At 43.0% G+C, this 15,979-nt stretch overlaps 1 protein-coding gene across 1 annotated transcript; it reads left to right on the top strand.

Annotated features, from left to right (window-relative positions):
* The first annotated feature begins 205 nt into the window (after nt 1-205).
* On the top strand, nt 206-7,643 carry LOC148000889 (uncharacterized). The gene is made up of 5 exons (XM_087587194.1): nt 206-371; nt 1,109-1,271; nt 2,436-2,567; nt 3,223-3,399; nt 7,045-7,643. The coding sequence occupies exons 1-5, from the start codon at nt 221-223 to the stop codon at nt 7,127-7,129; spliced, it is 708 nt and encodes a 235-aa protein (XP_087443320.1). The 5' UTR covers nt 206-220; the 3' UTR covers nt 7,130-7,643.
* The last annotated feature ends 8,336 nt before the right edge of the window (nt 7,644-15,979 follow it).

Here is a 15,979-nt window from a genome sequence, read left to right as displayed (position 1 = left end):
GTGTTCCCTAGCTCAAAAGTGAGTCCTTGGAAAAGCCACTGCAGAACCTGGTCAGTCTGGGTAGAGGTAGTTAGCAAGTAAGCTATGGCATTTCCCAGTGATATCACCGGTGGTGTCTTCCCTCGAAATTCTCTTGTATCCAGGAGACACTAGAATGTTCTGTGATGTCACCAGTGTTGTGGTGACACCAACTGCCTGAGCCATTTCCCTTAATTTCCTAATGGGTTCCCGAGGAGGCATGTTCTCCAGGATCCTCAGTCTCTTTCGGAGGGACAATCATATCTATGCAGAGACAAGACCAAGGCAGAGGGAGGCCAGCCTTCTATCACGTTGGAGAACAAGACGAATGGAAAGGTCCTTGAGGAGGTCAAGTGAGTACTGGGCAGGGCAAGGGGAGCTTCCTGGAGGAGGTTGGCTTGAGCTGGTCCTTCCAGGAGTATGACGTATGATTTAGAGCCTCAGTCTTCCTAAATGGCTGACCCAGACTCAACAATTTCTGATCATTAGTTTGACAGAGAACCAAGACCTGTTATATGTCAAGGGCTTTCCTTGGATCTCTTTAGTGTCATAGGCAGTGTCAAAGAATACCAGGATGAGCCTCTGTAAGAATAACAAAGTGTCTCTCAGGATAGGCTGTGGAAGCACTTCCTCTCAGCAGTGTCCTGTAGATTATGTGGGTCATTGATGCCAAGAGGGATACTCTCCTGGTCATATATCAAGGTCTCAGTTACTTTGTCCTTGAACACACGTGACTAGGGATTCAAGATGTTAAGCAGTTTGGACTCAAGGACTTACCGGCCTCACATCAGACATTAGCTGAGAAGGTCCTCCAATTCTTCTTGTTTAGGCCAGCTTTAGAATTTGAGTGCAGAAGAATGGCTGTAGGAGGTGTGGTCTATATCTATGATGGCATATGTCACCATATGTGTATGATGGTGGGGAACAGGGACTGAGCTGAGTTCAGCTTAAAGATCGCTTTCTTGCTCTGTCAGGGAGTCACTGTATCTGTAGACTGTTCATCCTCAGACTTCTGTTTTAGAGTAAGCATAGTTTTTCTTGACACTATGTCCACATATATGCCTGTTTACTGGTGTTTATCTACCTACAGAGTCTGATCAGAAAGCATCATCCCAACCCTCCACGACACCTGTTGAGGAGGAGAGAATGAAGCGTTTGGAGAACCTCAAAATTGCTCTCCACAAGGTGCAGAAGGAGAGAGATGAACTCAGGAGAATCCTGGCCGATTACCCTGGAAAGAATTTAAATGACAGGTAGTCACAGTGCAAGTTCTGTTAAATCCACATTTCCTCACATCACAGTAGGCTACAACTCCAGGGTGTCCTCATGGTCAAAATCACTTTCCTGATTGCATCAGAATGTGAAGATCAGATGGGAATGAGATGGTGGTGGCACAGGCTATTTTGATTCCTACAAACGTAAATCATAGCCTGTGGCCTGAATTACAGTCTGGGAATGAGGGTAGTAGTGTGTGAGTTCTCATTGTGTGGTTTAAGTAGCCTGGACAGGTGTTGGGTTGTGGGAATTTCTAGGTGCTCTGATTATGAGCAATCATTGTTGCAATTGACGTGGAGGTGCTTTGGGTTCAATAGGTCCTGTGAAGAGCTGGAGGGGCCTAATCCCTCTTGCTGCCTCACAGTGTGTGACTGGACTGTCAACAGGGTATCATTGTTGTTCTCTGATTTTATTCATTGTATTTTGAGATAATGCCACATTCTTGTATTTATTTGGCATTCTAATTGTATGAAAAAGAGAGAGAGAGAGAGAGAGAGAGAGAGAGAGAGAGAGAGAGAGAGTGTTTTGTGTGAGTTTGTGTGTGTGTATGCATGTGTGAGTGCGTTTGTGTGTATAACTTAAGATCTGGGTATTCTGTGTTCTGATTTGGCCTGAGAATTATCCTGTGTCAATTTCCATGGCATGATAATGATGTGGGTGAGAGCCTCACTTTGAACAGTACAACATTTCACATCTGCTCAGGTGGACACACATGGGAATCTCCTGGTGTGTGCTATAAATTCTTTTCCCTGTAAATACTGTCCATGTTTCTTTGGGTTTTCATGTAGCAATAGATATTATGATTGAGAATTGTTACCTAAGAACAGGAGAATAGTCTTCATGGGTTTAAGTTGGAGCCTGGATGGTGGCACAGGACGCTCGAAAGTTCTTGGCAAGCTAGTCTATTCCTTCAATACCTCTCAGGGAGCTCAAGCAAATCAGCTCCCTGCTTTTGTTTCCTGGCACTGCTGTCCCTGTGTTCATAATAATAAACTGAATAAATACCAAATGCACCCAGTACCAAGGAGTAAGGGCGTGGCATGTCCTAGGCTGGGGTAGTTCAGGATTCAGTCTGAATTCATGTAATTCTTGAATCCTTCATTCATAATGTTATTTGATCCTTGGACCACGCCCTGCCACAGGAACAAGTTTGAGTCCGAGATGCTCATGATGCAGCACGAGGAAGTGATGACCGACATGAAGAAAATGAGCGAGCAGATCAATACCGCTTTGGTCAAATGTAAAAACCTTACACTGGAAAATGACTGGTACTGGTGAGTAACTTACAAGGTTGTGACCCCAGCACTAGGCACAGCATGTGTCAGCCCATTCTTATCTTTGAAGTAAAGTGAGGATCAGGCTTTATAGTGTTTGAAGCAGACCAGGAAGCCTGTCTCTAAGGAAGGCTCTAGGATTTTTACCGCTTGTAGATAGTTTGAACAAATGGAAAGAGGTTGTGAGATTCTTCAGTCATTGTCCTTCCCAAATAGGGATCCTGTACATAGAAAATGTGTGCACAATGATGGAGTCATCAATCAATCCTGATGCTCTGGGGCTCTGACAGGACACACACACACACACACACACACACACACACACACACACACACACACACAGGACACATAGAAAGATTGGCCTCCAAGGGACATTCTAATAAAATGGACATATAAGCACACATAACGATTAAGTCCACTTCTAGGAAAAACTTGAATCAATGGTGTCAGGTTTTTGAGAAGTGCCCTGAGTCTTCTGGAATGTTGCTCTTTTCTCCATTTGACCTGTCTCTAGGTTATGCTCCATGGCTACTGTGGACGTGGACTATAATCTGGGGCTCTCTTCTGATCAGGACCCTAGAAGGAGGAATGGACTTGGAGAAGTGGAGGAAGTTGGAGCCTGGCTGGGATTCACCATTTTTTCTTTGTGTCTCAGCCGCAGCTTCTGCCCCCTCCTAACTGAGTGTTTTGAGCTGAAGAACAATGCCCAGAGAGCATGGAATGAGTACAAAGGGCTTCTAAGGGATCAGATTGCACTGGAAGAATCCATTAAGGAAACAACAAGGTTCTGTGGGGACACCAGTATGAAAATCCGTGTAACAAGCAGCCTCAGGTAGGATGAATGAAGCATCAAGGGCAGGTTTTCCTGATATCTAAGCAGAAACCAAGTCAAACCAATTTAACCTTCTCCAACTTATCCAGACACTCTCCTAGGTCTCATCCAGTTGTTCATTTCTTTGCCCATTTACAAAACTTTCTGTGATTCTAGCTTCATGCAAGAAACTGGAGGATTGACAACCAAATCCTCCTGCTCAACTAGAAAATGCATTTCCTTAAGTGGGATCTGTTGATCACACATTGCACACTTACATGCTAGAGGGATGCCATGTGGTAGCCGTCTTTGTAGTGCCCAGAACTGATTAGAGTTCAGTTCACTTGCTGAAAGAATGGTTATCATTGTCAATTATGATGGGGCTTGTGGACTTTCTCTCCTTTTCCCTGTACATTGAAAATGGTCCCTTCTGCCTTTCCAAATGGTGGTTCATAGTGACGGAGCTTGAGAAGCGGTTTGTCAGTCCTGTTCAAGTGTTTTAGTGTTCTTTCCTGTGGCTTCTGTCCTGGAGCTGACTGGATGAACAGGGATGTAAGAAAGACTTCTCTCAGGGTGAGGGTTTGTGTGAGATATGTGAGGGTTAGAGGTAAATTTTTCTCCAACTCTCTCAACCTCGTGTGCCCAAGAAGTGCATTCCCTACACAGGTTTACTCTATAAGGGATGGAGAGCAGTGTCTACGCTCTCACTGACACATTTCCTTTGCCTAATCTGTATTCAACAACTGTGCTTCCAGAAGGATGGCCTCCTCATTCTTTTCTGCTTCTCACTTATGATTTCTGTCCTCTCTCTCTCTCTCTCTCTCTCTCTCCCTCCCTCCCTCCCTCCTTCCCTCCCTCCTTCCCTCCCTCCCCCTCTCCATTTCTCTCTGACTCTGTGTGTGTGTGTATGTGTGTGTGTGTGTTTGTGTCATTGGGCACAGATGTGCGAACATGGTTATGGCTATGGTACATATGTTACATTGGGAGTTGCTTGTTTTAAGTGTTTGAGGTATGGGTGCTTACATATAGAAGTGTGTGTATATGTGTGTTCGTGCATATGTGTGTGTGTGTGTGAACTCATCAAGTTTCTGAACACAGACACATATTTATATATATTGTATTAGTCTATATGTACACACATAGAAGCATGTAAAAGTATATATATACATATATATACATATATATATAAGGAGAGAGAGAAAGAGAGAGAGAGAGAGAGAGAGAGAGAGAGAGAGAGAGAGAGAGAGAGAGAGAGGAAACACAATTTTTCCAATTAGTTTTTTTAAACTGTTCTTAATGGGGTTTTGATTACTATTGAAATTATTACAGTGGGAAAACTATTCATCAACATTGACATTACTTGGAGAAATCTCAGGAATAGGGTACAGGGATTTGAGGAGAGGCTGCTGTGTGAAATCCATGTACCTGAGTGTGGAAAGTGCTGACTCAGGGCTCTTCTGCCTCCTTTGCTCTCGGTGTGCAGTAACACTGGAAGGTCACGTGCTTGTTGTGTCTTCTCAACATCCTGGTTATGTTAATCGTTACCTGCCACCACTTTCTTTCTAGATCGGCCTAAACTTGATTGAATATACATTGGCTTTGGAGTTTGCTCTGGAAATTGTTAATTGAAAGATTAATTTGCTTAGAGTTGAATCTGCAGGCAGAAGATGTCCAGGAGTTATGCTGAGGTGGAATCACATCTTTGCCTCAGACAGAACCTTAGACTCAAAATAGTCCACAGCACTCACCCTGTGTTGGGTCTGTGGCACTCTTAACCATTGTTATTCAAAATCATTTGATCTGAGTGAAAATCATCTGTAAGGTGGGTTTAGAAAGTGATGACCCTCAGACATTGCTAGAGGTGTCAAATGGGTAGCCCTGTGAGAAGCCATGCACAACTCTTGTAAAAGTTCAACCTTTGACACAGCGATTCCAGAACAAGAAGTAGGTGTCAGCAGAGAAACTGTGGCACATTAGTGTGGTAGTGGTTCACCTCAGAGCAGCCGTGAAGCAAAACTATCCAGAAGTCCACCAGTCAGAAAGTGAAAAGGTACAATGTTGTCCAGCCCTTCCATGGACTGTGGCTGAGTTTGATTATACCTGCCAGCATTTGACTTTGAATCAGTCAGCCTTATCTCACTCGAATTATATCTGATAGCATCCCATTACAAGTTTTACCTTGGATTGTGGTTGTGGAGATTTCCTAGCTGTTTGTGCTGGTAGTTTGTTTCCCCTGTCAGGTACTGTATCCTAAAGGGACCTCATATTGAAAAATGCAGCTCACTTTGCATGCACTGGGAAACAGTGAGCAGAGGACAGAAGAGCCTCACCTGCCCCCACCCAGTGCTCTGTTGCCTGAAATCAGCCTCCTGTGCACAGCCTTGTGCCCTTGCTAAGCAGTCTTGGCTAACAGGCCTAGATGTCACATTTCTAATTTCTGATTTTCAGGGGAATACACTTTATTGGCTGAGCTGTCTTTAGGCTATGCTCACTGTGTACTTACCCCATTCCAGGTTTTTTTTTTTTATGCCACAATAGTAGACTGGGTGATCTCTTCTATTACCATTAACTGGGAAACTAAGCACATTCTGCAAAATACTCTGCTTGTATGTGTGAACAAATATATTTGGGTGAGTTCAAAGGTGTGTATGTATGTCTGTCTGTCTGTCTGTCTGTCTGTCTCTGTATACATGCCTGTCTCCATGGACAATATAATCTTCTAATGACCAGGATGAGGAGAGAATGTAGGAAAGTCTGTAGGACGCCCTGAATCAGAACAAACTGTTCACTGAGCAAAAGGCCTTGGCTGGGAAGATGCGGCATCATTTCGGTGTCACTGAGATGATTTGAAAGCACAGGATGAGAGGACCCAAGTAGATTCCCTGTACTTATGAACTGTCTTATTGGGTGTGTGACTTTCATCATAGTTATCAGCATCTGTCAGCTAGGAGCAGCTCAGAATATTATTCCTGTCCATTTTAAAAGAAATTCCATCCATGAAGGGTATGTGATCCATAGAGATTCTGGCTATGGTGTACTGATCCCTCCAGTCTGAGCTCTCTTGTATTATCTGAGCCCAGTGCCTTTAAGTCTCCCCACAAAGAGTTTTTTGATACCCATAAACAAAGGAGTGGTATAGTTTATTTTCTGCATGAGTATCTCCTTTAGAGTTCAATGCCTACCCTTGGCAAGATTTCCATGCAGCATATTCTTGCCAAATATAATATCACTTCAGTGTGCATGTACTTCTTGAGATATTGTTTCTGTGGGTCTTTGCAGATATTGAGGTTGTAAGTGGACCCCAGGCATATTCCTGCACTGGAGGAATAATGATAGTCTTCATTTCAGTGATGGCCAGGCCTCCAAGGCCTTCCTATTGTTTTCTAGGTTGTTCACATGTCTCCTCATCTGACATTGAGACGCTGCTACATGATTTTAAAATATAATATATATGGACGATTGGAATTATCTGCTGTTCACTGTTCAATTTTTAGCAGTTTTAAAAGCTGGGAAAATATGCAGGCCTGTGGGGTCTCTTACCCTTCTCTCTTGGGCATGAGAAAATGACCTCAGATGAAAGATCATCCTGGATTATCCTGCTGAATTGTGCGCTATGTATGGGAGAAGTGACATGGCAGGTCCTCACCAGGCCTTTTCCACCCCTAGGTCTGAACACTCCAGCAGACGCTTGCCCATGGCCCAGACCAGGACTACAGCTCTCAGAGACAGACCTGTCCACCAGGAGCACTGAGGGTGCAAAGATTGATAACACCTCCCGCATCTCAGTCCTTGTAACCGTTCCAATCTTGGGCTGAATTTGAAAGACCTTGAGATGTGGCATGGAACACGCCTCACGTTTAACCCTTTGACGACTTGTCCATCAACAACCAACCACCCTGAATGAGGCGTCTACATTCCTCTTGAAGAGATTTTACCATCTTACCTGCCGTTCTGCTGTGTTTGCAAGGCCAGCAACAGGCTGGAGTTATATGTTGAAAAATCAGCAGGAATTGAATGCTGACTAATTTACTTGTTCTATTTGGTTTTTAGTTTGAAGTTTGGTTGTTTTATGCATTTGGTTTTATTTGTTTAAGTTTGAAGTTTTGTTATTCATTTGTTAACTTTAGTGTACTTAATTAATATTAATTAATTAATATTCCTAAGGCTATATACATTGAACTCATTGACTCCCCAATTTAAAATGTTCTTGAATAAATTAATGTTTGTCTATAAATAAAAATGTGACCTTTAACCCTTCACTCACAAGACCGTCCTGAGTCGTGTGTGGTTCTTCCTCCTGTAACAGCACAAGTGTAAGGCAACAGTGGTTTTCTGCAAGTCTCATGCAGCGTAGGCTTCATCATCAGTTCACAGCCAGCCAGAGCTGCACAGGAAATTGTGCTCTTGATGTAGACGGTGTGTCATGCTCTGTGGAACCCACCTTCATGATGAAAAATATCCTTGCTTTATCCCTGTACTCACAAATTTAGCTTCCTTTATAATGACAAAAAAGGAGAAACACAGAAGTATTTCTCTAATACATTAGAGGAAATAAAACAATTCAGTATGGGAATGTAAAATGTTCAGGACACACAGAGTTTGATGCCTATGGATTCCTTGAAATATAGCATCAACTATGACTGCACATTTAATGAATTCCACCAATTGTAGAGGAATGAACATTTTTAATATTTTTGTTGTTGGTTTGTTTGTTGTTATTGATAATGATGTTTTGCTGAGTTCATTTTGATATATATCATAGCTTCTTTTGGGTGGAGGTCTTACAGTTTTGAATTATTTCTTTTTTTGCAATTTGTAGTGGATATTTTTATCTATATTTCAAATATTCTGTCCCTTTCCAGGTTCATCCCATAAAATCCCTATTCTCTCCCCAGAATGCCTACCTCTATGTGGGTGCTACCCCACATGCCTGTTGTCTCCCTCCCACCTCCCCATATTCGTTTTCATGCAATTCTGCCAGCGGCCAGCAGAGGGCAGTGGATTTCACTGGGATGTGATGTGACAGAGAATTGTTAATTGCCCCTTAGGTCCTCTGGGATTCAAATTCTCAAACAGATGAGCCATGTCTCCAGTCCCTGTCCTGGACTTTTGTAATGAATTCTATTATTTACAACTTGTCTGCCAATTCTGTGAGTTCATTGAGAGAGCATTTTCTAATTTGTCATTAATGATTTTTTTAAATGGCCATTTACAGAAATTGTTAAACATTATTTCCCTGTGCACATTCACTAATGGGCTTATATTTGAAACAGATTTGAAAAACTAAAACACTATATTTAAAAAAACGTAATTCAAATGGGCTATATACATAAGCATAATACAGTTGAAGAAACTTAAATGACTTAGAAACTCATATTAAATATTTATCATCCTTGGACACTACAGAAATGCCAATCAAAATTATTCTGAGATATTTTTTCATACCTTTCATAACTTAGTTCAGTAACACATAAGAGAATTCCCTCCTACTGGGTATGGAGCAAGGGGAACATTGAGAGTCTCCTGTAGATTTGCAATGCAAATTTCTGTAGCAACTTTGGAAACCAGAATGCAGTTTCTTCAGGAAGGTGGTAATGGGTAAACCTCAAGATACAACACCAAGACCTATATCCTAATGTTGACTCATCCTAGTATAGACACCCTTTCTCCACCATGTTCAGTGAAGCTCTCTTATAATATTCAGAATTTGGAAATATTCAAGTGGTCCCTTACGAGATGAGTGCATAAAGAAAGCATGGTGCATTTCCAGACAGGATTGCTGATCAATAACTACAAAAGGAAAAAGGAAAGCATGTAATTTTCAGGACAATGAATGGGTCTTGTAAAATCATCCTGGATGAGGTGATCCAGATCAATGAGGACAAATGGGATACATATTCACTGTAATCTGAATGTTAATTGTTCGACCTGTGTAACTGTATGATCAGTTTAGTGTAAGGGTCAAGGGACGTGGGCCAGACTGTCCCCATTTCGGTGTTGTTTGCCTTAATCATACAGTCGTATGCCTTTCTGAAAGAGAAATGTATTCATTTTTATTTATATTGGTTAATTGTTCTTTGGCTGACTTTTGTCTGTGGTCCCTCTGCATGCAGTTCTCTCAGTGGCCAGGAGAGGGCAGGAGATATCCTGTTATAGATGATGGGTAAGAGCCCTATAGGTCCTCTGAGTGAGCAGCATATTTTGCATTGGATTCTGTTGTTTATGGTCCTGAGTTTGCCTCTCCCCAACTGGTTGTCTCTGGTGTTAATTGTCATGAGTGTCTCTGACTGGATCCAGCCTCATTGGAGGAATATAGAGCTCTGTGAGCTGGGTGACAGCTGATCTCCTGGGAGTCAGGTAATACTGTCTCTGTTTAGGGTGGGCCTCCTGGGTCTCTGGTTTGAGCAGGCCTCCAGGGTCCCTGGAAGTACAAACCCACAGGCCTCATAGAATTTTGAGAGAGTCTGTACTGTTATTTTCTAGCTTCCCTTCCCATTTCCTACATCTTCAATAGAGCACAGAGTTGACAACTATGAATTATATTTCCTAGGTGCCTCTCAAACCAAGAGTTTGCATGTGACTAAGTTTTGTTCAGAAACATATGAACGGAATCTATAGGCAAAATGTCTGCCGTTTTCTTCATGATGTTTACCCTCCGTAGTACTGAGGATCAAATTCCCATATTCTTAAAGTTAGTTGATTTATTCAATATCAAGAATGTATGTGTAAAGTATCAATATCCGGTGTTCATAATTGTCTTATTTTGGCTCCCAAAAAGCTGCACTTCCAGACCTGAGCGTCCCTGAGGGCTCCGAGTTGCCATTGCCAATGTTTGGACAGAAAGACAGAAGGACAGGGCAAGGGATTGGGAGGGAGTGGAGGATGAAGGGAATCACCATGATCCAGACTTAGAAGGGTCAGAGTAAGAGCTACAGGAGAGAAAGCAGCCTACAATGTAGGTGGAAGGGAATAGGACCCTATTGGGGAGTGGGGTGTTTCCCAGAAGGTAACAGGCAGCAAGATAAAACATAGATATAAAAGGTGTTAAACCTGGGATGCTGGGTGGAAGGGAGATGTATGGTAGCTGTCAGGAGGATTAGAAATGTCCAGACATTGATTGTGTGTGTGCCTGTGTGTGTGTGTTTCATTCTCAAAATCAGAGAACTCTTGGGCAGGTGCCATGACTGCACTAAGGAGCCAAAGCTGTTTAATTAATTCACTGCCACAGTCTGGTACATTGAGGTCCCATGTTAGGGAGGTATTAACCTGGACACGGGGTACACAGCCCAGTCAGCCAATGCACAGTTTATTCAGTTTCAACTTCTTTTAAAGACAAAGCAGGATAAAAGTTGCCCACTGTTTCTAGTTCTCTCCAGAAGCTGTTTCCCTAGCCATAGCATATCTTGAATCTTAGTGACCCCAACCTCCTTGCAGACTGAGAAACATGTCAGCCGTCCAACTCTTAGACGTGTTAGAGGTGCTGCTGTCTAATTAAGCTATAAAGAAAGTTACTTTCTCATGAGAAAATGACCATGAAGTCCACATCCTCAGGTTTGCAGCTTCCTTGGCAGACAGAGCACCAGGATCCTCTGCTTGAGGAAGTTGCCTCCTCTGTATCTCAGTGTGGTGAGAGTGAGCGAACCATCCTAGGGTGTCCTGCTGCTGGCAAGCTAGGAGCAGTCGCCTCATGACACTTCTCTACAGTACAGTAAAATAGTGTCAACCCCAAACCCTAGAGAATGGCTCAGCAGACAGAGGGACCTGTGGCCCCGAATAGCCAGAGAAATGCTGCCCTCTGTGGATTGGCTGCCTAATTTTGGGCTATCACAGGCAAGGGAAAAGTCTCAATATTTGCAGCCAATCCAGTCTTTTCCAATAGCTTTGCCTGTGCCGTAATTAACTTAAGAACACTTAACAATTTTAGTATTTGTAATTTATTCCACATTTCAGGTACATAATTCAGACTGTGCCTAAAACAGGAAAAGTGAAAGGAGGTAAATTCTTAGTAATCTCAGATGTAAGAATCAGGGACTTAGAGAATTATACAACCCTTGTTGTGTAGCTAAACCTTCAAGAAGTTCCTCTTCAACCTTGAGTGTGACCAAGCAAGACTAAGCCAAAAAGCCACATTCTGGTTCATTTTATACTAGACTCAAGGACAGTCATATGCAATACACACATCATTCACAGACATTTTATGTCCTATCCTGCTCAAATGGAAAGCCATGGAGCCAAAAAACTCAGATGATAAACTTCAGTCCAAACAAAAGAAACCAATTAAAATAACAACAAAAATAAACCTGGTTTGGTGGCACAAACCTTTGCTGGGGAGACAGAGACTCCATGTCCTCCCTAGCCAGCCAGCCCAGCTGACCTGTCCTATTCCAAGTCAATGAAAACTCCCGTTTTATAAAAATGGTGGACAGCACCTGAAGAGTAACAACCAAGGTTGTCCTCTGGCCTGCACACACGCAAGCTCACACATGCAGAGCCACAGGACCACACGAGCCTGTAAAAGGTTTTTCATGAGCCAGGAAGATAGCTCAATGGGGAAAGGCTCTTGTGTGGCCTAGCCTGACGTAATCAGTTCAATACCTGGGACCTACACAGAAACCTGACTCCTATCAGATGGCCCTGACCTTCATGCTTTGAGGTTTGGTCTGTTGCTCTGTAATGGAATGATAACTGCAGGCCTCCACGGCCTGATTGTCCCAGAGACAAGAGAGTCTACATGTTTACCCAAGTGATACTATGTAAACTTGTGTCACCAAATCTTTTCTGGTAGGTGAATAAAGATGCCAACAGTCAACAGCTGGGCACAGGCAGGGTTTAGCCTCCCAGGACTTCCCGCATCAGAAAAGAACCACAAGTGGGAAAGAAGGTGAAGGGAGGAGGAAGCCACCATGGGTCAGGTGGGTTGGCTAATTGGAGTTAAGAGAAGCCCAGACGAAACACAGCAAATTATACAGTGGGATTATTAGCTGGGAAACAGACATAACAGCCAGAGGATCCATATCTGCCCAGGTCTTTTGCTGATTAAGGCTTAATGTAAGCATAAAGCTTTTGGGTGTCTTTTACCTGGGAACTAAGTGGTCAGAGGCAGGGGAGAAACCCCAGGTTGGGATTAAATAATTTCTACAACATGTATACACACAATTACTGCCCCCCCCCACAAATAATAAATGTAACTTTTGAAATGGGGATAAGGAATTTGTCATCAACCATGAGGATCCAAGTTCTATCACTAAAACCCATGTGGTAGGAGGAGGACCCCCTCACTCATTGTCCTCTGACCTCCATATATGCACAATAACACATATAGACATATGCGCACAGAATACGACAATGGATTAATTAATGGATTACTTAATTAAAGGTTTTTCAAATCATCTGTTCTTGGCCACTGCTCACTTCTGTCTTTTGTTTACCATAACAGGATTTTTTGAGAACTTGATGCAGACATATGCACTTGGACCAGAATTATTGTTAATGTTGTCATTCATTCTAACCTCCACTGAGCCAAGCTTCCTGGGTAAGCCATCCCCAAACAGGACTTGCCAGCACCATTTCCACATCTAGATACCAGGATAAAGAGTCCCACTTTTAAATCCCCTGCCTGTGAGTTCAGAGCATTCCAGGGGTATCTGAAAAGATCTTCCCAGTACAGGCCCAACACCTCTGAGACTTTCTCATGCTCTCCCCACCCCAGCTTTAGTCCCCTGATGGTGGCCTGGGCCATTGAAAATGAAAGAAGTAAAAAGTTCTTGAGAAGCTGTGGCTCTTTGTTTAGCTTCTGGTACTTGCTGTCTTTGATGGAAAGCTAGATTATAGGAAAAGGATTTTGCACATGAATTTGGGATCATAGAATTCACATCCAACAAACTGGGAGACTGGGCTCAGAGCTGGAGAGGGGAGACTCAGGTGGAACTGAGAACTGTGCAAAGCTGCATCCCATTTCCCTTTGCCACTGCAAGAGCGGGAGAGACCCATTTCACAGTTGTGCTGTGTTGTGCTGTACTAGGCTTGGTAATGAGAAAGCACAGGGCCTCCCTTTGTAGCTTCAGACTCCAGCCTCTGCTGTCTCAGTTCCCCAAGCATCAGGAGGGCAGGTGTGGGCTGCCACAGCGCTAGCAGGAACAGGAAGATTTCTGTGTTCTGTTCTCTTCTTCATGGGCTGAGGCTGAGCCTGGAGTCTCCATGTCAGTAAGCATCCTTCAAGGCTGTTCCTCTGCAGCTCTGAAACCTTTTGTTGTTTTTGTTTTTGTTTTTTATGTAAACCAAGCTTATTTTTCCTTTTATGTTGTGTTTATGTAGCACTATAGCTAGGTAAACAATGTGAATTAGTATAACTCATCTCAAAAGCCAGAGTTTTGTTTTCGTTGTTTTAATTTTTTAATGAGTCGTTAAAAAGATGCATCCTATTCTAACAGGATAAATATTTTTAACCATTTCACTTTGAGTTAATGATGGCTCACAAATGAGCAACTCTCCTCATTGAGGAAAACAAAAAGCTGTTGTGGACAAGGGACAGCTCACACACACAAACAAAAAGAGCTGTGTAAAAATCACTAACTGTTCCCATATTAAACCTTAACCCCTGGGGAGATGCCCTGGGAGGTTCACTGTCAGAATATTCAAGTCCTGGGGGTCCCTCTAGAGGAACGACTTAAAAACCTTCAAAACTTCATTTGAAAATAACAAGAAAAATCTGACTTTACCTAAGCTATAAAATTTTAAGGCTCAGAGGTAGCATTTGAACTTTTTTAGTTGGAAACCTCTCTGGAAGGTGTCTTGCTCTAAAGCACCCATGAAATGGGCGCAGCCACTGTCTTTGCTACTGTTCCAGTCCTTTCTGCACAGCAACACAGGGACTATCCTCTCCAGTTTCTGAACTGCAGTCAGCTGTGAGCATTGCTCCAGTGTGGGACAGCTAGCTCTCCTCCAGTCCTTAGGGAGAGCATTCTTAACATTTGAATGCCTGTAGCATAGCTCACCTTTTGCCCTTCTTTGTTCCTTTTGTGGAGTGGAGGTGTCAGATTCTTCAGAAGTGTTGGGCAGCAAACCATCAAAGGAATTCATGAGGCTGTGGAACCTCTCAGGTTGTAAGACAATCAGAGTTCTTGACCTTTACATCCTTTCCAGCTCCAGGGGACTCCCAGACCACCAGAGCTTTAAGGTCTGGAGGCAAGATGGAGGTGTGTTAGTGGGAGTGGATTTTGAGGCGTCAAAGGCGCCCACCATTCCCAGGTAGCATTTGTTTCTTCTACTTCTTCATCAACACTGGAACTCTCAGCTGTTCATCCCACATCTTCTTGCTCTAAAACTATGAAATTGAAAGTCCCCAATTAAATATGTTGTTCTATATGTCACCTGGGTCACCTGTTTAGTCCTTCTCAGTTTTAGCATTCTGTTAATAGGAATAACAACAGAAACCAAGCTTTTTGAATTTTGTAGATTCTTTGTCAGGGCATGGTAAGACATGCTACCTTCTATGTGATGATTTTCTAGACTAAAGTGATTTCTAAATCTTGCTTTTCTCAAGACTGGATTGGTCACCTTGTCAATAACAGATGGCGCCTACTGATTCTTTTTACTAAGTCAGGTAATTTTGAAGGGCAAGAAAAGGACGCCCCAAACACCCAACTGCAATTAGCTGTGAACTTAGCTTTGCTGCACCTGGAGGCCATTCTGGGAAGAGAAAGCATCCATTCCAGGCCGTCCAATGAGAGGAGGTGATTGGTTTCATCCAGAGAATAGGTTGAGTAGAGTTAAAATTTGCATTTCTGAGAATTCCCAGGTAATGAAGCTACAGGTGCTTGTCCAGGTCACAGTTTCAGAAGTGTTGGTCTAGCATGCCTGACTGGTAAGTTAGGAGGTTGTTCAGGTTTTGATATTTATGGAATTTCTACTTTCCTGAACTTCTAGGAGTACATGGCAAGAAGGCTTGAGTCTAAATGAAGAACTCGTCTTCATAGTTTGCATGGTGGTCAACTTGACAGCACCTGGAATCTCCCTGGAGACACAGCTCTAGGCACCCAAGTGGAAGATCATTTGATTATTAGCTCTATTATATAAGGCATTACTAGATGTAGGTTAGCCTCGGGACATGCTGTGCTGAACTCTTCTGATTAGACTAATTGAAGTGGGAAGACCCACCCCCTGTGGTTGACTGGGACAGTGGACTGGATAAGAGGGATGAAGTGATCTGAAGACCAGCATCTTCCTCTGCTCTCTGCCTGCAGTCAGTACAACAGCTCTCAGGCTCCTGCTGTCCTGACTTTCCACTGTGGTGCATCTTGCAACTATAAAACAAAGTAAACTTCTCTCCCTTAACTTTTGCTTTTGTACACATATTTAATCACAGCAACAGAGAAGTGACAAAGCCAATCAACTGTCACTTAAGCTCCTGAACATCCACAGGAATCTCAGCCAGGAGTCATAAGCTATTGTCCAGGAAAACTGGAAATTTAGGGGAAGAGACACTCTTTCACCATGCTTCTCCATTCATAAGCATTTTATGGGAACACAGATACTCAGAGACAAAAAGTGGTCAAATGCAATGGAACTTAAAGTACACAGACCCCAATGACATGGTGGATCC

This window comes from Rattus norvegicus, chromosome 15 (genome assembly GCF_021556685.1).
Source record: "Rattus norvegicus strain SHRSP/BbbUtx chromosome 15, alternate assembly SHRSP_T2T, whole genome shotgun sequence".
NCBI lineage: Eukaryota > Metazoa > Chordata > Mammalia > Rodentia > Muridae > Rattus > Rattus norvegicus.
Note: the sequence above shows the minus strand (reverse complement) of the source record. Positions and strands in the feature narration are given on the sequence as shown.

Coding starts and splice junctions, on each gene's coding strand:
- LOC148000889 (XM_087587194.1), top strand. CDS start 221: ATGGGTTCCCGAGGAGGCATGTTCTCCAGGATCCTCAGTCTCTTTCGG. Junction 1,272..2,435: donor GGAAAGAATTTAAATGACAG/GTAGTCACAGTG, acceptor GCCCTGCCACAG/GAACAAGTTTGAGTCCGAGA. Junction 2,568..3,222: donor CTGGAAAATGACTGGTACTG/GTGAGTAACTTA, acceptor TTTGTGTCTCAG/CCGCAGCTTCTGCCCCCTCC.